Consider the following 24,670-nt stretch of genomic DNA (forward strand, 5'->3'; position numbering starts at 1 on the left):
AGGAAGCCCAGAGCTTCATCCACCTCCGCCTGGATGCTAAGGACCAAATCCCTCTCTCTTGCCCCTGCTGGTGTCTAACTGCCTTTGGGACCATTTGGCTTAGACTCTCTGGTTGGTACTGGAAATGCAGCATATCTGGAATCTAGTGCACTTTCCTCCCTCCCCAAACACTCTCCCTGCCTTCACTCGGTTCTGTTTTTCTGCTGGGGCCAATGGTGGGTCTTCCTCACACCCGCAGGACTGTCACCCCCCAGTCTTTCCACTTCCTTTTCAAGGTCTCAGGGATTCTTCCATTCCTTCCATCCCTCCCTTGACATTGCCACCCCTGTGTCTGGCTTCCCGATCCCTCCCAAACCCAGTCTGATTCTATCTCTGCAAAACTATGTTGCTTGGCTGAACTGACTCATACTCTTGAAATTGTGCATCTTCATTCCTAGAGTCATTGAAAAAGCATGAACTATGGCATCAGACAAACCTCAGTCTAAAACTTGGTTCTACTCCTTGAGAATTTTTATTTTGTTTTACCTTGGGTTGGTTATTTCATTTCTATTTCTATGGTAGGATAAAAATACCTATGTTGCTGGATTTTTCTGAGAGAAAAGCCAAGTGCAGATGGCTTAGTAAATATTAATTCTCCTTTCTAAAAACCTACTGTGAGTCCTCATTGCCTAGTAAATCAGGATGGAGCTCCTCAAACCCACATTCCTTGCTTGTCCAGTGGTCTCTGTCACCACTTCCCACAGCCCAACCCCTACCATGCTTCCCACCATGGGCTCCCTCTCTGCCCATCCAAGCCTGGCATTTCCATAGTGTCCAAGGCAAGTCACCCCTCCACTGGGTATCCTCTTCCCAATTCCTATGGTACAGTGTTAGTGCTGCCAGAGTCTATGCTAACTTCAGTCATGATAATTTAGGTAATTCCTTAGCAGTCCAGTGGCTAGAACTCAGTGCTTTCACTGCCAAGGACCTGGGTTCAACCTCTGGTCAGGGAATTAAGATCCCATAAGCCATATGGCACAGCCAAAAAAAAAGGAAAAAAAGATAATTCATACCATGTTTTATTAATAAATGTTCTCATACGATGTGAAAAATTGAAATGTGAACCTTCAAAAAGTAAAATCACAAATCGCATGCTATTAAAACTGGCAGAGCTGAGAGTTTATAAGCAGTGTCCACACTCCCTCCCCATGACCATGCACTCCTGCTGCTGAACAGAAATGCCCTGCTGTGTGGATCAGGCATGAACTCTGACTGCTGAGGTCTTCACGAAGACATCCTTTCTCTACAATGTGACCATCAGGACGTCACCATCTAGCACTTACTCGTGGTGTCTGATTGGGCTGAGTGGGTCCTGTGTGTGTCCGCTGCACAGGTGTTGGCTTTGTTGCTTAGCTTCTTGCAGGCCTCGAGGTCTAGTGCCATCAGACAAGAGGGTCCCTTGTATCCAGTTCCTGCCACACTCTGGAGACCAGGACCAAGGCAGAAACAGGCTCCCCAGTTTCCACCTAGGTCTCTCTTAGGTTCACTTTCTGGGAGAACAATGTTGATTTGATAGAGTAGGTAAAATTCCCCTTTACCCAAAGCAAGTGGCTTTTAACTTGTCAGGAGGAAAGGGTAATGCTGTGTTTATTAGCTAAGAGTTGATTGTATGCTGACAGGTCACCTACTATTCCTTTCAAAAGGGATACTTTCAGTCCAGTTCAAATAGTTACAGAGGGCCTCTCTGTGCTAGGCCTGAAAATTCCTTGCGGTAAAGGATGCATGTTAAGTAAGTGGTTTTCACTCTACTCACTTCATTGAGTTTAGAATTTGGAACACTGAGTTCACAAGGGAACGCTGTTTCCACTCTCGCTCATGCTCTGCTGGGAGAATAAATCCTCTTAACCAGCAAATGGGGCTTCCCTTGTAGCTCAGTTGGTAAAGAATCTGTCTGCAATATAAGAGACCTGTGTTCAATCCCTAGGTTGGGAATATACCCAGGAGAAGGAAATGGCAACCCACTCCATTATTCTTGCCTGGGAAATCCCATAGACAGAGGAGCCTTGGAGGGCTACAGTGCATGAGGTCGCAAGAGTTGGACATGACTTAACGACTAAACCACTAAACCACCACAGCAAATAAAGATGGCCATCGGAGCGGGTGGGAATGTGCTGGTATCGATTTTGCCTGACGTGGCCGGGCGCTCCGGTTTCTTGGTTCCCCGCAGTTGTTGACGTCTACCAAGGCTGGTGTGGCCCCTGCAAGCCCGTGGTGAGCCTCTTCCAGAAGATGAGGGTGGAGGTTGGCCCGGAGCTTCTGCATTTTGCAACAGTAAGATCCTCTCTCAGCAGAATGTCGAACAACGGTTGCAAAAAAACTTAAACACTGAAAAACAGGAACAGGAAGCCTGAGGGGCCTTTTGCAGATCATGGAGAGAGTATTCATTGTGGAGTTTCTGCTGATGCCAGTTTCTCGGGGGAGGAGGTTTCCTGCCTTCCCCGCCTCCAGCAGTCCTGGTGGCCTCGGCCACCCCTGGCTCTGGAACAGGGACTACTTGGCCACTCTGAGGCCAGTGCTCCTCCTTCTTGTCTCCTGGACACCGTGAAGCCTGGAGTCTCACTTCCAGAGCACAGGGTTTAAGATCTCTATCCTTGCTACTTAAAGGGGACTTTCAGCAAAAGTTTCCTTGCGTCAGTGGATGGAGATGGGAATCACTTCCGGAGACGCGCGTAGGAGACGCGGGATGAGCTGCCAGGGGTGAGGCTCAGCCAGTACACTCGGGAGCGACGCTCCCTCGCGATAACTCTGGAGAAGCTGGGCTTCCGGGGCCTGCCTTCCGGGGAGCCTGTTGCGAGGCTTCAGTGGAGGAGCGCTGGAGGGGCCTGAATGGCCGGCTTTATCCGACTTGGAGGCAGAACTCAAGGACCCTCCTGTGTCCCAGCCACTAGGAGCAAACGTGGGATGGTAGCGGAGGAGCTCCCTTGATCCGGAGCAGGAGAAGCTGTCATTTCCTCCTTATTTTATTCCTCAAAAAACTACACGGGCAACACTTTTTACCCGTATGTTGACAGGACACTTGTTAAGGTTCTGATGAAAAGACATTAGAAGGAGCAGCATGAGAGAGAAAAGCCAGGGCTCCACCTGGGGAGGGCATCACTCGTGTGTGTGTAAGATGTGTCATGTATGTATGTGATGTGTGTGGTGTGTAACATATGTGTTATGTAGCGTGTGTGTTCTGTGTAATGTATATGTGTGATGTGTGTGTGATATGTGTGTATGGTGTGTGTTATGTGTAATCTGTGTAGTATAGTATGTGACTTATGTGCAATGTATGTGTGTGATGTGATCTGCGTGTTATGTGTACTGTGTGTGGTGTGGTATGTAATGTATGTGTGGGGTATGGTGTGTGTGGGTGTATAACGTATGTGTGTGCATGTGTGTGGTGTGTTATGTGTATGTAGTGCATGTTGTGTGGTGTGTATGTGTTACGTGTAATGGATGTGTGTGCTGTGTGTGTATGTGGTATATGGTGTGTAGTATTGGGGGCTGTGGTGTGGTGTAGTGTGCGTGGGATGGGGATGAAGTGTGTGTGTGTCGTATGTAGGGGGGATGTGGTGTGTGTGTGTGTTTTGTGGGTTGAGGAGTATGTATGTATGTGATGTCTGTGCGTGGTGTGTGTGTGTGTGTGGTATGTGAGGGTGTGTGGTGTGTGTGTGTTGTGTGGGATGAGGGGTATGTGTGTATGTGATGTCTGTGTGTGGTGAGTGTGTTGTGTGTGTATGTGGTATGTGGTGTGGGGATGAGGTGTAGGTGTGTGTCTGTGTATGTTGTATGGGGATAAGGGGTATATGTGTGTGTGTGGTATGTGAGGGGGGTGTGGTGTGTGTATGTGTGTATGGTGTGTGAGGGGGTGTGGTGTGTGTGTGTGGGGGGTGTGTGTGTGTGTGTGTATGGTGTGTGTGGTATGTGAGGGGGTATGGTGTGTGTATGTGTGTGTGGTGCGTGTGTGTTGTGTGTGATGAGGGGTATGTGTGTTTGTGGTGTCTGTGTGTGTGTATGTGGTATGGGGATGAGGTGTGTGTGGTGTGTGTGGGATGTGAGGGGGTGTGGTGTGTGTGGGATGTGAGGGGGTGTGGTGTGTGTGTGTTGTGTGGGATGAGGGGTATGTGTATTTGTGGTGTCTGTGTGTGTGTATGTGGTATGTGACGTGGGGGATGAAGGGTGTGTGTGTGTGTGAGATGCGTGTGTGAGATGTGTGTCCCATGCGGCTCTCCCATCAGTCTGCTGACCATCTGTCTCCTTTAGGCAGAGGCAGACTGTCTCGATGTGCTCGAAAGATACCGAGGGAAGTGCGAGCCAACCTTTCTGTTTTATGCCGTGAGTACCTTTTCAGTTGGGGATGGTCCCACGGCTGCACCCCTGAGTGTTCAGAAGGATGCCTCTCACCAAGAGCCCACATTATTCCCAGCAAGAGGTGCTGGCTTCTCCTGACTTTATTGTTTGGCCGAGGACCAATGCCCTCAATCACGGCACTGCTTGCGGGCAGAACCCTGAGGAGTCGCTCTGGGCTGCAGGCCTCCTGAGGGCTGGACTCAGGACAGAGGATGATCCCCTCGGACGCCTGTGCGCCTTCTAGCTCGTGAGCCCTCTTGACTCAAGTCTCACTCCCAGCACAGAGTTTGGCGAGTCCCACTGTGCTCCACAGAGGGAACATGAATGCTCCACAACATGAACACTCCTGTATTTACCTTTGCTTCATCATTAAATATGAAGATATGCTGACAAAAAGTTGGAAATGAGAAGGTCGATGGATGACAACCAGTGGTTCGGCATTTGCAAGACTGCCTGGTTGCCTTCAGCTGTGACATCACGCGGGGCTCCCGGCCCCCGAGGGCCTGCCATCTCACATCTGGCTCTTGGCTTTAGGTCACCTGCCAGGCCCTGAAGACAACGGGTTGATTTTCTCCTCCTGACTCAGTACAGTGCTCCGTCACACAGTCAGGGAAACTGGGGTCTGCTCACCAGGGCACGGGTTGTTTAGCTTGGAAACCTTCGGGCTCCTGCCCTCGGCAGCAAGTCTCACAAGTTGGAAGCTTCTGGTGAAACATCATTTGAGCTTTGGCCTTCAGGAGGGAGATTGAAGTTATTTGATGGAACCTGGTGGGGGAGGGAGGGGGAGTGGGAGATGCTGAGATGGACATGCCCCCAGCCACATGGCATCAGAGCTCAGTGGCAGAAAAGGCATCATTACCACAGTGGTTTGCTTGCCTGAGCCTGGAGCATGCGTATTAAAGCGTCAGTTATAATGGCCATGTGGGGACATGTGGCAGCTTGTCACCGTCGTCATGCAGTAGAGGTCCCCTGAGGGTGGGATGGACACAGAAGGAGGACCCAGTGTATATGATGGTCTGTGAGTGACGAGTATGGAGACTTCTGAAGAATCAAAGACGGGAACCTCCAGTTCACTGCAAACAGCACCTCCACTGTGAGGTTCTCCCTGATCACCCCAGATGGGTTGGGAATTGATTCTTGCCCCAAATCCCAAGTACCCCTATTAATGCAATGGCCTTATCCTGTTGTAGTTGTTTCTCTGACACCACCATCTCCCTCCCCACTCCACACCCAACTCACTGAGGGTGGTGTCTGTGTCTTTCCATGTTTCGGGTTTATGTTCTGTGCCTCTGTCTTGGTGTTGGGCATACTAAGTGCTCAGTTGATACTTGTTGGATGAAGGAGCCACAGAGAGGCCACACTTAGTGACTCAGAACCTATGGCCCTGGTCCTCCCCCACCTAACTCCCCGCTGCCCTGAAGGAAGTTTTGAAGGGAGAGGGGCGTGGGGTAGGGGGCAGAGAAGTGACTGGAGGCCATGGGCGTGGGGTCCATGGACCTTGACCTTGGGCACACTCCCAAAGCCCTTGGACACTCGCTAGCTCTTGAAAGAGGTTGCTGTTGTGTGATCTGAGCAGGACCTCTGTGCTGTGTTCCAGGGAGGAGAGCTGGTGGCGGTGGTGAGAGGAGCGAATGCCCTACTGCTGGAGAAAACCATCCGCGAGCAGCTGGAGGCAGAAAAGAGGGTGCTGGCTGAAGGCAGAGAACGGAGGGTGGTAAGTGGCCAGGCCAGCAGGTCCCTCCCCTGCCCCGCCAGTGTCCTCCCTGTCCCTGGAAAGCTGCAGTAAATGCCCACCTCAGGGGAGGTGCAAGGCCCACTAGGAAGTCTTTGAGGAAGTCATCCTCTTCATCCAGAACACTTCAGTGTCTCATCTATTTCTTGCTCATCCCCACTTCATCTCCCAACAGGGGCTTCTGTAACCCTGACAGCGAATTCAGAAATGAAAATGAAGTTATGGATCCAGGAGTGGGTTGGAGGAGTCAGCCTCAGGGGGACATCTCTCCTGGTGACCTGCCCTCCCCTCTCATTCCTGGGTTTTATTTGTGACCCCAGGGGGTTCATTTCTTTAACTAGAAAGGGGTCATTACTTTGAGAAATAGGATCAGAAAGCACTACTTGTGATTTAGGTACAACATTTTCAGGATAACATGGACTGTGAGTTTTTCATAAAGAATCGGCAGCCTTTGAAAACTGACACCCCTTAGTTAGAAGTATTTCCTGGTGCTCTGAGCGGCTGCCACAGGAGGCTTAACGTTGAGCGGTGTCCAGTGTTCAAGTTTTCACTCAATTCCAATGAGCAAAGCGCTGTTCTCATAGAATGGATTGAAATCAAATCATACATTTCCCCCAGAAAACTGGCAAATTTTCCCCAAGAAAGAAAACACTTGTGCCTCCTCCACAGATAAATGATCTGTCTTTACTACTTCCCCACACAGTGGGGCCAGTTGCCTTCTATCTATTTGTATTTCAGTTCTTTGTTTGTCTGCTTGTCAACTCTCTAGTTCATCTTTCTTCTTCCTTAGTTTCTACTTGATGCTCATGGAAACAGGCAGGCTCTAAACCTGAAGATCAGCATGGATTTCCTTGTGTTCAATTGCTCTCACCCTCTACCACCGTCCAGTTACTCAAAAGGACCTTGAAAAGTTTCCAAGACTGATCATCTTGACCCTCTTCTTTTGCTCTGCATTTGGAACCTTTACTTTCTTGGCTTCTGTTGGTTGTTGAAGGTCTTTGTGGAATTTTAATCAGCTATCTACTTTCTGTCCATGACCAATTTGTACTAGATTAAAGATGAAGCTCTTTCTGATGAAGATGAATGCTTTTCTCATGAAAAGAACAATGGTGATGATGAGGACCTGGGTGAGTACAGAACCAACAAGCAAGCAAAAGGCAGTGCAGATTCGGACTTGATGTGTTTTTTAAAAAAATATAGGAGTAGTAAGTTTATTGAATAATCTGAACTCTGGGGAAATAACCCATAAAACATTTAATCTCCAATCACCTGACTTCAAATATACTGTGTTAATCTCCGTCTGCTTTAATGGCATCTTGAGTGTCTTTCTGATCATGTTCAACTATAACAAGTGTGACTTTCATGACAATTACTGAGCATCAGGAAAGGCTTTCTTAATAAAGTGGAGGGGAATGATACTAATAAGGTAAATGAGGTGCTAGGGTTTCCTTAGTTCTTATTTGAGTTAAGAACTTGAGTTTCTTTAACCATTTTTCTCAAGTGTGAGAAAGTCAGCTGTCCTGAACCCCTTCCCTCCCCACAGCCCTGTACCCTCTTCCTCTTAGTCCCCAAGTATCAACTCATGGATTTTACACTCTTGAGCATCACTGTTCTTCCTGAGCCTTTAATATGCGAACATCTTGACCTGGCAGTGGGAAGAGAAGCCAGAAGTTAGAGAAGTTGTTGCTGGCAAGGTGGCTCCTGATGGTCCCTGTGACACCAGAGGAAACCAGGATGTGGCTCAGGAGCCAAGCAGGAGAGAGGAGGAAGTTCTGATTACTGCCTGAACGAGAAAAACTGCTATTTATGTGTGGATGACAAGGACTGTCTGAGATGGATTCTAATAAGGGATGTGGTGCAGTTTAGTAGAGCAAGAAACTTCAAGTGTGAAAGAGAAGTCAGTGATTTGGCTTCTGCAGGAAATACTCATTGTCTCGTTTATGGATTATCTCTTCTTCTCTTCCCCATTATTTTCTCCTAAATCCAGTCTCTCCACTTAGGAAACTACACAACGCCTGCCCTTGCCCTTAGCTTTCCACTCCTCCCAGCTTATCTTCCTGGTCCACACTCCTTGGGCCACCCTCTCCTCTGTCACTGCCCCTCTGCTGCTCCCAGGGCTCCAGTGACCTTCCTGGGGCCAAATCCAGCAGGCAGTTACCAGTCAGAGCCTATGGTGTCCTGCTGCAGGCTTGGCTGCCGTCCACAGCGTCTTCCTACTCAAAACCCTCTTCTTGAGACTTCCCTGGTGGTCCAGTGGTTAAGGTTTCACCTTCCGATGCAAGGGGGATGGGTTCAGTCCCTGGTTAGGGAACTAAGATCCCACATGTGCTAAGTCACTTCCGTCATGTCCAAATCGTTGTGACCTTATGGACTGTAGCTCACCGGGCTCCTCTGTCCATGAGACTCTTCAGGCAAGAATAGTGGACTGGGCTGCCTCCTCCAGGGAATCTTCTGAACCCAGGGGTTGAACCCGCATCTCTTATGCCTCCTGTGCTGGCAGGTGTGTGTGTTCTTTACCACTAGTGGCACCTGGGAAGCCCTAGGATCCCACATTCCTTGTGGCCCCAAAACAGAGGCAATATTGTAACAAATTCAACAAAGACTTCAAAAATGGTCCCCATAAAAATCCCACAAAAACAAAAGTACCTCTCTTCTTGTCTGATGTCTGAGACATCTCAAGCTTTCTCATTTTCCTACTCATTTTCTCTGGCCTGTCCACAGCCTCCCCTTCCTCAGCTTCTTTTCTTTTGCTCTCTCTTCAGACAGGAGTTCTCAGGCTCCTGCTCTGGCCTCTCCTCTTCTCACCTTATACCTCTGTGCAGTCTCTTTAATTGGTCAATTTCTAAGGGCATTTAAAGTCCAAGGATTCATAGGATGTTAGAAATAGTGCTCAGGGAAGAATGAACCGATTGGCTGCTTAACATGATCCACACTTTTTCAGCCCACATTTTTTAGATTTTCGGAGTCAACACAACTGATGTGAAAGTTGAAAAGAGAAAATAGGCCATGGGGGATATAGTCTGTGGGCAGCGTGCAGAGCTCACCAAGGCCAAGTCCATACAAACCGGAATCCAACAGGGATGGGTTTGTGCACAGATGTAGGTTACCCCGAGGCATCTGTGGGCCCGAGCAGTGGACAGCGGCTATGCAGCATCTCCCTCATCACCACAGCTGCTTGACCTGTGGACACAGCCACCCAGTAGCCTGGCCAGTGAGCTCTGTCTGTTGCCTGGGCTCCAAACAACAAAGCGGCTGATTCTCAGGAGAATGGGACAGAGACAAAAGAGTTTGGTAGAACGTGCCAGTCCTGAGTGGACTTGGGGTCTGGGGCAGCCACCACTGACCACATGCTAGAAAATCAGAAAGACGCACTGAGACGAGAACACAGTAGGTTGCAGTTAGAGGCCAAGGATCATGAGGTGGGGACAGGAAGGGATGAGAGTGTCCTGGCCTGCTTCGCCTTTGTTCCAGCTGTGTCCCCTCTCCAGGCTGACTTGGTTGTTTCTGGGTTTTGCTCCTGAGTCGTCTTTGATTTCCTTCTCCACCTCCCATCCTCTCCTCCCTCCCCACACTCTCCCTCCCAGTTCGTGTCCCTTGCAGCCAGGCTGGGGTTGGGGTCTGGAGCCAGACCCCTGCATCCACTAGAGTCCAGGTCAGCAGAAGCTCAGCCAAGAGGCTGGGGGAGGGAGGCGGGGGCTGTGCGGAGCTGCATGGTCCCTGCGGAGAGCATCCTGAGAGCCTCCTGCGAGCCCAGGGTCTGACAGCACCATCCCCGGCTTGTTGCAGTATCATCAGCGAAGACCTGCACCTTGGCCATCATTAAACCAGATGCGGTGGTCCATGGGAAGACAGATGAGATTATCATGAAGGTAAGAGAGACAACGGGAGACTTCTGAGTTGGGAAGATCCCCTGGAGGAGGGCATGGCAACCCACTCCATTATTCTTGCCTAGACAATTCCCATGGACAGAGGAGCCTGGCGGGCTACAGTTCATGGGGTCGCACAGAGTTGGACATGATGCAAAGACCTAGCCCAGCAGCAAGAGAGACAACATTTCCCTTACAGACTATACTTGTGTCTTCTCTGGTGGAAAACAGGGCTGGGGCATAATGTAGCAGTGTCCTAGAGGGAGGAGGCGTCTAAGGAGTTTTAATTAAAATTCCAATGAAGTAAATCACAATATTTCTTTATTTATTTTTGGCTGTGCTGGGTCTCTGTTGCTGTGAAAGGGCTTTTCTCTAGTTGTGGCATGTGGGGGCTATTCTTTGTTGCCGTGCATGGGTTTCTCATTGGGGTGGCTTCTCTTGTTGTGGAGCACAGGCTCAGTACTTGTGGTGCACGGGTTTGGTTGCCCTGTGCCATGTGGGATCCTCCCAGACCAGGGATCGAATTTGTATCCATGCATTGGCAGGTGGGTTTCTTGACCACTGGACCACCAGGAAAGTCCTAAATTACAATTTTTAAATTGAATCAGGTCAGATATGATGAGAATGAAGGTGTCCACTGCTTTTAATGTTGTCTTTCCATCATCTTTTACTTTCAACACATTGAAATGTGAATTTGTGCTTGCTTTCAGTTCAGTCGCTCAGTCATGTCCAACTCTTTTCAACCCCATGGACTGTAGCATGCCAGGCTTCCCTGTCCATTACCAACTCCCAAAGCTTGTTCAAACTCATGTCCATTGAGTCAGTGATGTCATACAACCATCTCATCCTCTGTCGTCCCCTTCTCCTCTTGTCTTCAATCTTTCCCACTATCAGGGTCTTTTCAAATGAGTCAGTTCTTCACATCAGGTGACCAAAGTATTGGAGTTTCAGCTTCAGCATCAGACCTTCCAATGAATATTCAGGACTGATTTTCTTTAGGATGGACTGGTTGGATCTCCTTGCAGTTCAAGTTATTCTCAAGAGTCTTCTCCAACACCACAGTTCAAAAGCATCAATTCTTTGGCGCTCAGCTTTCTTTATAGTCCAACTCTCACAATGACTACTGGGAAAACAATAGCTTTGACTAGATGGACCTTTATTGGCAAAGTAATGTCTCTGCTTTTTAATATGCTGTCTAGGTTTGTCATAACTTTCCTTTCAAGGAGCAAGCATCTTTTAATTTCATGGCTGCAGTCACCATCTGCAGTGATTTTGGAGTCCCCCAAAATAAAGTCTGTCATTGTTTCCATTGTTTCCCCATCTATTTGCCATGAAGTGATGGGATCGGATGCCATGATCTTAGTTTTCTGAATGTTGAGTTTTAAGCCGACTTTTTCACTCTCCTTTTTCACTTTCATCAAGAGGTTCTTTAGTTCCTCTTCGCTTTCTGCCATAAGGGTGGTGTCATCTGCATATCTGACGTTATTGATATTTCTCTGGTAATCTTGATTCCAGCTTGTGCTTCATCCAGCCTGGCATTTCACATGATGTACTCCACACATAAGTTAAATAAGCAGGGTAATAATATACAAGCTTGATGTACTCCTTTCCTTATTTGGAACCAGTCTGTTGTTCCATGTCCAGTCCTGACTGTTGCTTCTTGACCTGCATACAGATTTCTTAGGAGGCAGGTAAGGTGGTCGGTATTCCCATCTCTTGAGGAATTTTCCAGTTTGTTGTGATTCACGCAGTCAAAGGTTTTGACATAATCAGTAAAGCAGATGTTTTTTGGGAACACTCTTGCTTTTTTGATGATCCAATGGATGTTGGCAATTTGATCTCCAGTTCCTCTGTGTTTTCTAAATCCAGCTTGAACATCTGGAAGTTCATGGTTCATGTACTATTGAAACCTGACTTGGGGAATTTTGAACATTACTTTGCTAGCATGTGAGATGAGTGCACTTGTGTGGTAGTTTGAGCATTCTTTGGCATTGCCTTTTTTTGGGATTGGAATGAAAACTGACCTTTTCCAGTCCTGTGGCCACTGCTGAGTTTTCTAAATTTGCTGGCATATTGAATGCAGCACTTTCACAGAATCACCTTTCAGGATTTGAAATAGCTCAACTGAAATTTCATCACCTCCAACTAGCTTTGTTCATAGTGATGCTTTCTAAGGCCCACAGGACTTCACATTCCAGGATGTCTGGCTCTTTACCATATATATGTGTGTATATCTCCTACAGATCCAGGAAGCTGGGTTTGACATTTTAACGAATGAAGAGAGAACCATGACAGAAGCAGAAATGCGACTTTTCTACCAACACAGAGCTGAAGAGGTCAGTTTTTCAGTTTCCATTTGTCCAACATGCTTGCATTTCTTTCTCTTTCTCCAACATTATGTTTGTAAATTGATATTAGTTTGGGAAAAACTAGATTATTATGAAGAACAAGATTATGAACAGCAAGTGGGTCATGAAATTACTCTCAGCATAATGATTACAGGCTGCATCAGGGAGACGTTGCTTGGTATGCTCCCAAAGATCAGAGTTTGATTCTAACTTAAGTAATGAAATAAGGAATTACTGGGGGGATTCTCTGTGACTCCCAGAACTGAAGAAAGAAGGCTGAAGGAGTTGCATGAGAAGGTGTGGGGACAAGAAGAACCAAGGCAGGGGTGTGGATTTCTGAAACAAAACCTCATGGGCAGTCACTTCAGGTGCTCCTGTTGGGTGACAGATTCAACCACTTTTCATCTATTTCTGCTTCTGACCCACTCACCTGGGAGACAGGGTCTCCTAGCCTGGGCCCCACCTCTCAGGTGAGGAGGGTGTGTGGGGAGGGGTGGATAGGCATTGTGGTTGTCGGCCAGACTAGGACTGAGTGAAACGGGGAAGGGCCGCTCCCCAAAGGAAGCTTGAGTGCTGCTACTTGAAGAAGGGGGAAAGGTTGCAAGATGCTGCAAAGAAGTCTCAGCTGTATCCCCTGATTTCCATGTGTGTGGTCTTCTAAATGCTATCCAACTTCTTATAATTTCATGCTCAACCCCAAACATGCCATTTCAGAGCCCCATATCTGGGTTCTCTGTGTCTCTGGGTGCCACTTCCCCTCCCTGGGCTCTTCCAGGGCATGCTGGCTGGTGGTGAGGCAGCTCATGGACCCTCTCCCATCCTGTGGGTGGGATGGGCCTCTGGGGCCCCTGGCCTGATTCACTCCCTTCCCTCCCTGTGCTAGGACACATTTGAGAAGCTGGTACATCACATGTGCAGTGGACCAAGCCACCTCCTGATCCTTGCCAGGACTGAGGGCACCAAGGACGTGGTCACTGCCTGGCGAACCCTCATGGGGCCCTGTGACCCTCATGTGGCAAGGAGGGAGCAGCCTGACAGGTAATGTCAGCAGCAATGGTCCTTTCATGCATCTCAACACCTGCATCTGAGGAAGCTGAGAGCCCTGCTAGGGGCTCAGCAAATTGTGGGTAACACAGAAGGCACTCTGATGGCCACGAAGCTCCCTCTTTGTTATATGCTGGGGAGTCCCTGCCCTTTGTTATGTATTTGAGGAGACCCTGACGTCTTCCCCCTCCGATCTCACCCCAGCCCTTCAGAGGATGCCTCCTTGCTGCCTCTTCCCCTCTTCTGAAGGGTGCTGTGGGTCCAGTCCTCACTGTTCTCTCTGTAGCAGAGGGTTTGTGGTCCCAGAGCCATCTGAAGCCCTGACCCAGAAGTACAGATTCCAGGGCTACACCCAGCCCTGCTGAGTCAGAGACTGAGTGGGGCCTAGGAATCGGCTGTGTAGACTCAGCACCCCCCCCCCCCCCACCTCTTACCCTCTACTCCCTACCCAAGGTGTCCTGAGGCCCCTTAGAGTCTGAGCACGCTGTTCTGCACACAGCGCTAGGCTGCCTTGGTTGGCTCCCTGGCTCCGTGTGATTGTTTAGCCTGACACCACCACTGCCAAATCCACGGTCTTGCCTTTGAAGAAGCTGAGAGAGGCCCCGCCAACAAGAAAGACATTAGCAAGAGACTAACTGCAGTTGTACTTTATAGTTGTAGGGAGCTGGGAGCATTCATGTTTGGGGCAGCCGGGGCGGATGAAAGAGCCCAGAGTTCAGATCTTAGGTTTTCTGAGCCTCGGTTCTCTCATCTATAAAATGGGGTTGTGAGCACCTATCTTGGGAAGCTGTTAGAGCGCTGTGGTTAGAATCTCTCTTCTTCCTTTTGCTAACTGTGTGGTCTTGGGTCATCTGTGCTTTAATCCCTCTGCCTTAATGTCCTCATCTGGAAAATGGGAACTACAACGGGAAAGGACCTGCCTCAGATTAAGAGAGAGAAAGAGGGAACTTGGAACACTGTTTGAGATAAAGGAAATCTTATCAGTATTAGTATTGTTTTAGGGAACCTTGAGGGATTGACTATGCCAATTTGTATCAAGCCCTCAGCAGGGTTCTTGCCCGGCCCCCAGTAGTAACAGCTACAAAATGACAGCTCCTGGGCTCACACCCTGACTCCTGCACATTAACCCCCTTTTAAAAATATTTATTTGGCTGCATCAGGTCTTAGTTGCCACACGTAGGCTCCGGAGCACAAGGGCTTCAGTAGTTGTGGCACACGGGCTCTCGAGTTGCGGCACATGGGTTTAGTTGCTCCATGGCATGTGGGATCTTAGTTCCAAAATCAGGGGTCAAACCCACACCCCCTGCATTGCAAGGCGGGTTCGTCACCAGTGGACCACCAGGGAAGTCCTGACTCATGCACATTTAAACTGGGGGTCATGACGGTCTCCCTAGTCTCCCTCACAGCGTTGTTGCGCAAATGAAACAAGGTCAGAACACTGCTGGTTACCATCACCCTTGATGCTGTTCCTGGCATTTCCAGCAGAGAAAGCCACATCACAGAAATGCTGCCTGTTGATGGGTAGCTGGTGGCCGTGTTGCCGATCGAAACATTTCTTTTCAAATGAGACCATTCTTTCTTGTACATTTTGGATCCTGCTAGTCTCCGGGCTCAATATGGCACAGAAATGCCCTTTAATGCAGTCCATGGAAGCTGGGACTCAGAAGATGCCCATCGGGAACTGGCCCTGCTCTTCCCTGGTTTTCAGTTTTCAGACCAGATTCCAGAATCCGCCCCTCTGGGTAAGTCATCCAGGCAGATCTGGTCTGTATTTAATCCCCAGTGGGGATGGTGTGTGTGTGTGTGTGTGTGTGTGTGTGTGTATGTGTGTATGTATGTGTGGTTTGAGGAGGCGGGGTTGGTTACTGATAGTAACTATGTGGTAACCAGCTTCAGGAAAAACCGGGCCCCTTAGGAAACTTTAGCCACTGTCCTGCTGTTTTATTTTCAGAGTAACAGTGTTGCTTTTTAATACCTCATTACATTTTTTGCTGCATATTTCACTTTGAAGCCAAACTCTTGTTGCAAAGTTACTTTGCATTCACCCCTGGAAACCACAGGAAAATGTAACTAACTTTCCAGAAGCCAATTTCCAAGGCAAAGGCCAGTCACTCGGTCACTTCCTCTGAGGTCCGCAGGCCCCACCAAGCTTTTGATGGGGTTGCTGAGAAATAGAGGGTTATACAGAAGTACCCTCTGCCTGGAGCGGCTGTGGCTCTCGTATCCCTCAGCCCCCCCATTTGGGAAAAGTGTGCTGGGCTTTTTTGGAGGTACCCCTTCCAAATCCGGGTGAGAAACCCACGGGGCTCAGAGCACATGTGACCTGCCCCACCCCGTGAGTGGGAGAACAAGGCCTGTGCTGCCCCTGCCGAGTTGCACATCCCTGTTTGAGCCTGAGGTGAGGCAGAAGGGGCCAGGAGTGAACATGCTGGGAAAAGCAAAGGATGTGAAGGTGGCCTTCTTGGGAGAGGGCTGCCTGCAGATCTGAAACGGTAATAACCTCTGTATGCCTACCTGTTAGGGGTTTTCACCCAAATACTTCCTTAAGTGTTTATGTTCATCATGGTCTCCTCAAGATCCACAACCAGCCAAGTAAGAATAAGTGGTCCAAAGGCAAGAAAGGGAAGGGTGAGAGCTGACCCCAGCTGGCCCTTGTTTAATCCTGGCGTGGCCTACTGCTGGCTGAGGGACAACTGGGAGTGAGATGTTTAGGGAGGAACTCTCACTCTGGTGTGGGCGGTACTGGGAAGACCAGCTTGCCTCTAGGGACCTGCCCTCACAGAGAGCCCACCATGTATGGTCAGGGGACCTCCTCATCCATTTGGGGTAGTTACTGGAACAGGTAGGTATGACTCCGGGGAAGGAGGAGAGGGAACTGACTGGGGAACACTCACTGGGGAGAGCTGGGAGAGTGTGAGCCTGACCTCCCGTGATAATGAGCGGAAGGGCCTGAGCCTGGATCACACCTGGGATAAGTACACAGCTTCCCGTGGGGATGACCCGGAAGTAGCCTGGTTGGGGTGCGAGTGTTCTGCCCCTTTTCTGATGTATGTGCTGCACCCTCTCAGCTGTCAGGAGAGTGTGCTTTCCATGTACCCAGCACTTTTTATGGGCCCTGGAGACAAGAGAGTCCTGGGTCTGAATCCTGCCTCTGCTATTTATTAGTGGAATAGCCTCAGGAAAGTTACTCTTTTGGACCTCGGTTGCCTCATCTGTGAGACGGAGATGATGAGACCCGTTATAGCCCCATAATCATCTTTCTCAGAGGGTTCTTGTGACATACATAGCCTGGGGCCCTGACACAAATGCTCAGCCAGTGTCACTTCCTTTCCTAATTCTCTTCTAGTCCCTGACCCGCATACTAGGACCTCTTTGCTGCTCTGTCCACCCTGACCCCTAGCTTCACTGCCTATCTTTCTGCTGTTCTCTGGTGGAGTCTGTGGGTGGGGGAGCAGGACTGGGCTGCTGTAAGAAGTCCTACAAAATGCCTGTCATCCCACAGGCCATGAGGCTGAAGGAGCGGAGGGCCCCGGCAAAATGCTGTGCTCCCCGGAGGATGTGGATGAGGCAGCCCGTGACCAGGGTGAGGCCACAAGCTGAAGTCAGAACGTTTATATCTGCTGCACATAAGGAAACTTCCAGAACTGGAACTTCCTCTCTTGAGCACCGATACTTTCTTGATTTAGCTATCCTTCATGAATAAAAATAATGGTATCCACTTTCCTGCCTTACTAAACAGTATGAATGTGGAATATGTACTTTTGGGGGGCCATCTTTGACATTTTAGAAGATAAATGGACATCAGTCATTGAACTCTGCTGTGACACGATGTCATCTCAGGGGATACTTACTGAGCTAGAGGACAGTGTCTCCCCAGGAATAAATCTACATTATGGATGAAATGATTTTTAGACAAAATTTTTTAAAAATACTTATTTGCTGCACTGGGTCTTACTTGCAGCACTTGGGAGCTTCAGTCTTCACTGTGCCACACAGCATCTTTAACTGCAGTTCTTAGTTGCAGCACACGGGATCTAGTTCCCTAAGCAGGGATTGAACCCAGGCGCCCTGCATTGGGAGTGAAGTCTTAGCCTGGACCACCAGGGAAGTCCCATGGATGAAACAATGTTAGAGCTTAACTTAGTAAAAGTGAACTTGAAATCAGTGCAACAGGACTGGACATGACACTTCAGGGCTTATGGGGGCAGATATAAATCAGCTTTAATTCAGGCCATGCGCCCTGGCTACAACGGGCAGTCCTGGAATAAGCTGATTCACCATCTGTGGTTCTCCATGAATCAGAACATGTTCAGAAAACACTGCGTGGGGGTTATATTTGGACCCAGGGTTCAACTAATTTTCTTAATGCCCCTCTCTCCTCATTTCTTGGGTTTCTGATTTTGGCTAAAGCTGAATTGTATTAAAAATTTTTTTCTGTTTGGCTGCACCATGGGCTTATAGGATCTTGGCTCCCCAACTAGGGATCAAACCCCAGCAGTGAAAGCTCCAAATCCATGGGGCCACCAGGGAATCACCAAGCCTAATTTTAAAACCTGAGAGCTCCTCGTGGTGGCACCAGCTTTCACTCAGTTGCCTGGTTTAGTTGTTCCTTCATGGGTGACAGGAGCTGTTCAGTAACTATCACTACTCCTGTGAGTAGTAACATGCCAGCTACCCCTTCTTACTGGTTTGTTCTTTGGTTTATTGTAAATGCACTGAGCCTGGGCGTACTCTTTTCTCTCTGACTTGGGAAAAGGCTGTGTTCTTCTACACCATGAGGCAAATGGCTGGTTTTCTCATGAGGTGACTCTGTGCTTATGACCTGAAGAAGCTCTCTAAATGGACAGTTTGTGTCCACAAACTGTCTTCTATGGGCACACTACTCTGTCCTCCAGTCTGTAACATGAGCCCTTCGGGGCTGGGGCCAGGGACACAAGGAAGAGTCAGGCTGTAGAAGGTTGGGATCAAGGCCTGTGACACTGGGTTCAATTCAGTTCAGCTGCTCAGTCGCGTCTGACTCTTTGTGACCCCGTGGACTGCAGCATGCCAGGCCTCATTGTCCACCACCAATTCCTGGAGTTTAGTCAAACTCATGTCCATTGAGTCAGTGATGCCATCCAACCACCTCATCCTCTGTCATCTCCTCCTCCCACCTTCAATCTTTCCTAGCATCAGGGTCTTTTCTAGTGAGTCAGTTCTTCGCATCAGGTTGCCAAAGTATTGGAGTTTCAACTTCAGCATCAGTTCTTCCAATGAATATTCAGGACTGATTTCCTTTAGGATAGACTGGTTGGATCTCACTGCAGTTCGAAAGACTCTCCAGAGTTTTCTCCAACATCAGAGTTCAAAAGCATCAATTCTTCAGTACTCAGCTTTCTTTATAGTTCAACTGTCACATCCATACATGACTACAGGAAAAACCATAGCTTTGACTAGATGGGCCTTTGTTGGCAAAGTAACATCTCTGCTTTATAACATGCTGTCTAGGCTGATCATAGCTTTTCTTCCAATGAGCAAGTGTCTTTTAATTTCACGGCTGCAGTCACCATCTGCAGTGATTTTGGAGCCCCCCCAAAATAAAGTCGGCCATTGTTTCCACTGTTTCTCCATCTATTTGCCATGAAGTGATGGGACCGGATGCCATGATCTTTGTTTTCTGAATGTTGAGCTTTAAACCAACTTTTTCACTCTCCTCTTTCATTTTCATCAAGAGGCTCTTTAGTTTTCTTTGCTTTCTTCCATAAAGGTGGTGTCATCTGAGTATCTATTTCTCCCAGCAATCTTGATTCCAGCCTGTGCTTCATCCAGCCCAGCATTTTGCATGGGTGACAATATACAGCCTTGATGTACTTCTTTCCCAATTTGGAACCAGTGTGCTGTTCCATGTCCAGTTCTGACTGTTGCTTCTTGACCTGCATACAGATTTCTCAGGAGGCAGGTAAGGTGGTCTGGTATTCCCATCTCTTGAAGAATTTTCCACAGTTTGTTGTGATTCACACAGTGAAAGGTTTTGGCATAATCAGTAAAGCAGATGTTTTTCTGGAACTCTCTTGCTTTTTCGATGATCCAATGGATGTTGGCAATTTGACCTCTGGTTTCTCTGCCTTTTCTAAATCCAGCTTGAACTTCTGGAAGTTCTTGGTTCACATACTGTTGAAGCCTGGCTTGGAGAATTTTGAGCATTACTTTACTAGCATGTGAGAGGAGTGCAATTTTGCAGTAGTTTGAACATTCTTTGGCCTTGCCTTTCTTTGGGATTGGAACGAAACTGACCTTTTCCAGTCCTGTGGCCACTGCTGAGTTTCCCAAATTTGCTGGCATATTGAGTGCAGCACTTTCACAGCATCATCTTTCAGGATTTGAAATAGCTCAACTGGAATTCCATCACCTCTACTAGCTTTGTTTGTAGTGATGTTTCATAAGGCCCACTTGACTACACATTCCAGGATGTCTGGCTCTAGGTGAGTGATCACACCATCATAGTTATCTGGGTCATGAAGATCTTTTTTGTATAGTTCTGTGTATTCTTGCCACCTCTTCTTAATATCTTCTGCTTTTGTTAGGTTCATACCATTTCTGTCCTTTATTGTGCCCATCTTTACATGAAATGTTCCCTTGGTATCTCTAATTTTCTTGAAAAGCTCTCTAGTCTTTCCCATTCTATTGTTTTCCTCTATTTCTTTGCATTGATTGCTGAGGAAGGCTTTCTTATCTCTCCTTGCTATTCTTTGGAACTCTGCATTCAGATGGGAAATCTTTCCTTTTCTCCTTTGCCTTTAGCTTCTCTTCTTTTCTCAGCTATATGTAAGGACTCCTCAGACAACCATTTTGCCTTTTTACATTTCTTTTTCTTGGGGATGGTCTTGATCACTGCCTCCTGTACAATGTCACAAACCTCCATCCATAGTTTTTTAGGCACTCTATCAGATCTAATGCCTTGAATCTATTATCACTTCCACTGTACAATCGTAAGGGATTTGATTTAGGTCATACCTGTTTTGGGTTCGAATTTATACACAATTTTTGTGTTTCCTGTCTAGAGAATATCCTTTAGTATTTGTTGGAGAGCTGGTTTGGTGGTGCAGAATTCTCTCAGCTTTTGCTTGTCTGAAAAGCTTTTGATTTCTCCTTCATACTTGAATGAGATCCTTGCTGGGTACAATAATCTGGGCTGTAGGTTATTTTCTTTCATCATTTTAAGTATGTCTTGCCATTCCCTCCTGGCTTGAAGAGTTTCTATTGAAAGATCAGCTGTTATCCTTATGGGTATTCCCTTGTGTGTTATTTGTTGTTTTTCCCTTGCTGCTTTTAATATTTGTTCTTTGTGTTTGATCTTTGTTAATTTGATTAATATGTGTCTTGGGGTGTTTCGCCTTGGGTTTATCCTGTTTGGGACTCTCTGGGTTTCTTGGACTTGGGTGATTATTTCCTTCCCCATTTTAGGGAAGTTTTCAACTATTATCTCCTCAAGTATTTTCTCGTGGTCTTTCTTTTTGTCTTCTTCTTCTGGGACCCCTATGATTCGAATGTTGTAGCGTTTAATATTGTCCTGGAGGTCTCTGAGATTGTCCTCATTTCTTTTAATTCGTTTTTCTTTTATCCTCTCTGATTCATTTATTTCTACCATTCTATCTTCTAATTCACTAATCCTATCTTCTGCCTCTGTTATTCTACTATTTGTTGCCTCCAGAGTGTTTTTAATTTCACTTATTGCATTATTCATTATATATTGACTCTTTTTTTATTTCTTCTAAGTCCTTGTTAAACCTTTCTTGCATCTTCTCAACCCTTGCCTCCAGGCTATTTATCTGTGATTCCATTTTAATTTCAAGATTTTGGATCAATTTCACTATCATTATTCGGAATTCTTTATCAGGTAGATTCCCTATCTCTTCCTCTTTTGTTTGGTTTGGTGGGCATTTATCCTGTTCCTTTATCTGCTGGCTATTCCTCTGTCTCTTCATCTTGTTTAAATTGCTGAGTTTGGGGTGTCCTTTCTGTATTCTGGCAGTTTGTGGAGTTCTCTTTATTGTGGCGTTTCCTCGCTGTGTGTGGGTTTGTACAGGTGGCTTGTCAAGGTTTCCTGGTTAGGGAAGCTTGTGTCGATGTTCTGGTGGATGGAGCTGTATTTCTTCTCTCTGGAGTGTAATGAAATGTCCAGTAATGAGTTATGAGATGTCTATGGTTTTGGGGTGACTTTGGGCAGCCTGTATCTTGAAGCTCAGGGCTGTGTTCCTTTGTTGCTGGAGAATTTGCTTGTTATGTCTTTCCCTGGAACTTGTTGGCCCTTGTGTGGTGCTTGGTTTCAGTGTCGGTATGGAGGCGTTTGATGAGCTCCTGTCAATTAATGTTCCTTGGAGTCAGGAGTTCCCTGGAGTCAGGGTTTGGACTTAAGCCTCCTACTTCCAGTTATCGGTCTTAATTTTACAGTAGTTTCAAAACTTCTCCTTCTATACAGCACCACTGATAAAACATCTACGTTAAAGATGAAAAGTTTCTCTACTGTGAGGGTCACTCAGAGAGGTTCACAGCGTTACATGGAGAAGAGAAGAGGGAGGAGGGAGTTAGAGGTGACCCAAATGAGATGAGGTGGAATCAATAGTGGAGAGAGTGGGCTAGCCAGTAGTCACTTCCTTATGTGCACTCCACAACTGGACCACTCAGAGATGTTCACGGAGTTATACAGGGAAGAGAAGAAGGAGGCAGGAGACAGAGGTGGCCAGAAGGATAAAAGGGGGAAATGAAAAGGAGGGAGACAGATCCAGCCAGTAATCAGTTCCTTAAGTGTTCTCCACCGTCTGGAACACACAGAAATTCACAGAGTTGGGTAGAGTAGAGAGGGGTTAGGGAGGAGATACAGGTGACCTGGTGGAGAAAATGGAGAGTCCAAAGGGAGAGAGAGCAGTCAAGCCAGTAATCTCGTACACTAGTGAAAAATGGGTCCTGAAGATTGGGTTCTTAAAGGTACAAAATTGGTAACAAATAGATAAAAGCAAAAATTAGAAATCTAGAGTAGAGTTTGGAATTTCAAAAATGCGATGTTAATGAAAAGAAGAAGGAAAAGAAAGAGAGAAAAAACGAACGAAGAAAAACAAACAAGGTCGTGAAAATTATAAAGAAACTACAGGTACAAAATTGATAACTAAATACCAAAAAGCAAAAATTAAAAATCTAGAGTAGAGTTTGTAATTTCAAAAATACAACGTTAAAAAAAAAAAAAAAAGAAGAAGAAAAATAAAGAGAGAAAACAAACAAACCAACAAAAACAATGTCGCAAAAATTATAAAGAAAATACAGGTACAAAATTGATATCAAATACCAAAAAGCATAAATTAAAAATCTTGAGTAGAGTTTGGAATTGCAGATATACAATGTTATATAAAAGAAGAAGAGGAAGAAACAGAGGAAAAAAAAGTCACAGAAATTATGAAAAAAACTATAGGTACAAAATTGATAACATATATCAAAAGGCTAAAATTAAAAATCTAGAGTAGAGTTTGGAATTTCAAAAATACAATGTTAAAGAAAAAAGAAAAAGAAAAAAGAAAAAAAAACACGGTCAAAAAATTATAAAATATATATATGAAGTTTGCTGAAGAAGAAGAAAAAAAAAATAGGGTCTTTTTTTTTTTTTTTTGCAAAGCAATAGTTATAAAAGTGAAAATTAAAGGACAATAGAGGACTTAAAACAATTTTTTTTAATTAAAAAAAAAGAGAAAGATTGATGGTAAAAATAGTAAAAATATATCTAGGTCTTTCTCTGGTTTTGTTGTGAGTATTGTGGGTTCAGTTCATTTTTGGCAGTTCCTTGGTCCGACTTATATTTCTCGAGATCTATAGGCCCCTTCCTATGTAGTCCGTAGTAACCACAGGGTTTTAATCTATGGCCTGTAGCTTCCAAGGCGTTTCCCTCTGTTATAGCTTCTTCTGTTTGCTGGTCTCTTCAGTGTCTGGTTCCCGCCCTGACACAAAGGGGATGGTTGAGGACACTATTTTTTTTTTTTTTTTTTTAAATTTAGGCTCACTTGTTCAGCCGCGCTGTGGGGAGGGAGGGAGGGATGCTGCAAACAGATAACACTGGCGTGTGCTTGCAGTGCCTCAGCCACACTGGGTCTGCCCCCGCTCACGGCGCGTGTAGCCTCCCTGCCCACACTGCTTGGGCTCTAGGTTGTTCCGCCGGGAACAATCAGAGGCCGGCCCTGGGCTGAGCTCCCAGGTCCAAGCCGCTCAGGTTCAGGCACTCAGGTAGTCCTCAGAGGCGCAGACTCGGTTGGGCCTGCGTTTTGTGTTCTTCCCAGATCGGAGCAGCTCAGGTGATGAGGTGTTTGGCGGGCGCCAATGCTGTGACTTATCGCCTCCCCGCCACTCGGTTATCTGGGTGTAAAACTGGCGCACCTTCTCAGGCAGCTGTTGACCGTCCAGACCCCCAAGAAGTTTTAGTTAGCAAAGAAGCCTGCTTACAGTTTTATAGATAGTGTCTCTCTGGGGCTGCGATTGCCTCCTTCCGGCTCTGGCTGCCTGTCACCGGAGGGGGAAGGTCTGCAGCCGGCTATCTCTGTTCAGTCCTTTGTTCCGTGCGCGGGCCTGGCGGTGTCTTAGGTTAGGGCTGGCTTTTCCCGTGGTAGATATCCCACAGTCTGGTTTGCTAGCCCAAATTATTTCGCTCAGATAGCGCTCAGGACATTCGGCCCGATTCTTACTCTAAGGGACACAGCCCGCGCCGCACTTCCCTGCCCAGCCCCCGCTTGCTAATGCCGTGTGCAGGCATCTGCGCTGCTTCTCCGCTGGGGGAGTTACCGTAGGGCTCACAATCCGCGATTTTTAATTGTTTATTTTTTTTTCCCCTCCCTTTTATGTTGCCCTCTGTGCTTCCAAAGCTCGGCACAGATTCGGCAGTGAGAGGGTTTCCTGGTGTTTGGAAACTTCTCTCTTTTTAAGACTCCCTTCCCGGGACGGAACTCCGTCCCTCCCTCTTTTGTCTCTTTTTTTGTCTTTTATATTTTTTCCTACCTCCTTTCGAAGAGTTGGGCTGCTTTTCTGGGTGCCTGATGTCCTCTGCCGGCATTCAGAAGTTGTTTTGTGGAATTTACTCGATGTTTAAATGCTCTTTTGATGAATTTGTGGGGGAGAAAGTGTTCTCCCCGTCCTACTCCTCCGCCATCTTGGCTCCTCCCCCCCTGATTTAGGTCATACCTGAATGGTCTGGTAGTTTTCCCTACTTTCTTCAACTTAAGTCTGCATTTGGCAATAAGGAGTTCATGATCTGAAGCACAGTCAGCTCCCAGTCTTGTTTTTGCTGACTATATAGA

The 24,670-nt window shown here is 47.1% G+C and overlaps 1 protein-coding gene across 2 annotated transcripts; it reads left to right on the forward strand.

Annotated features, from left to right (window-relative positions):
* Positions 1-955: 955 nt before the first annotated feature.
* On the forward strand, positions 956-17,169 carry NME9 (NME/NM23 family member 9). 2 transcript variants are annotated; one of them, XM_055570372.1, is made up of 9 exons: positions 956-2,310; positions 4,285-4,356; positions 5,969-6,085; positions 7,155-7,230; positions 9,890-9,972; positions 12,213-12,305; positions 13,201-13,355; positions 14,964-15,103; positions 16,864-17,169. In XM_055570372.1, the coding sequence occupies exons 1-9, from the start codon at positions 2,146-2,148 to the stop codon at positions 16,959-16,961; spliced, it is 999 nt and encodes a 332-aa protein (XP_055426347.1). In that variant the 5' UTR covers positions 956-2,145; the 3' UTR covers positions 16,962-17,169. The 2 variants fall into 2 exon arrangements, 1 of the variants encoding a protein (XP_055426347.1); XR_008711113.1 differs by lacking the exons at positions 956-2,310; positions 4,285-4,356; positions 5,969-6,085; ... (3 more) ...; positions 13,201-13,355; positions 14,964-15,103 and adding an exon at positions 16,042-16,203.
* The last annotated feature ends 7,501 nt before the right edge of the window (positions 17,170-24,670 follow it).

This window comes from Bubalus kerabau, chromosome 2 (genome assembly GCF_029407905.1).
Source record: "Bubalus kerabau isolate K-KA32 ecotype Philippines breed swamp buffalo chromosome 2, PCC_UOA_SB_1v2, whole genome shotgun sequence".
In the NCBI taxonomy this organism is placed as follows: Eukaryota; Metazoa; Chordata; class Mammalia; order Artiodactyla; family Bovidae; genus Bubalus; species Bubalus kerabau.

Excerpts from the sequence above, each read along its gene's own strand:
- NME9 (XM_055570372.1), top strand. The coding sequence starts at position 2,146 with ATGTGCTGGTATCGATTTTGCCTGACGTGGCCGGGCGCTCCGGTTTCT. Across the intron at positions 9,973-12,212 it reads CAGATGAGATTATCATGAAG|ATCCAGGAAGCTGGGTTTGA; the intron begins GTAAGAGAGACA and ends TATCTCCTACAG. Across the intron at positions 15,104-16,863 it reads TCCAGAATCCGCCCCTCTGG|GCCATGAGGCTGAAGGAGCG; the intron begins GTAAGTCATCCA and ends GTCATCCCACAG.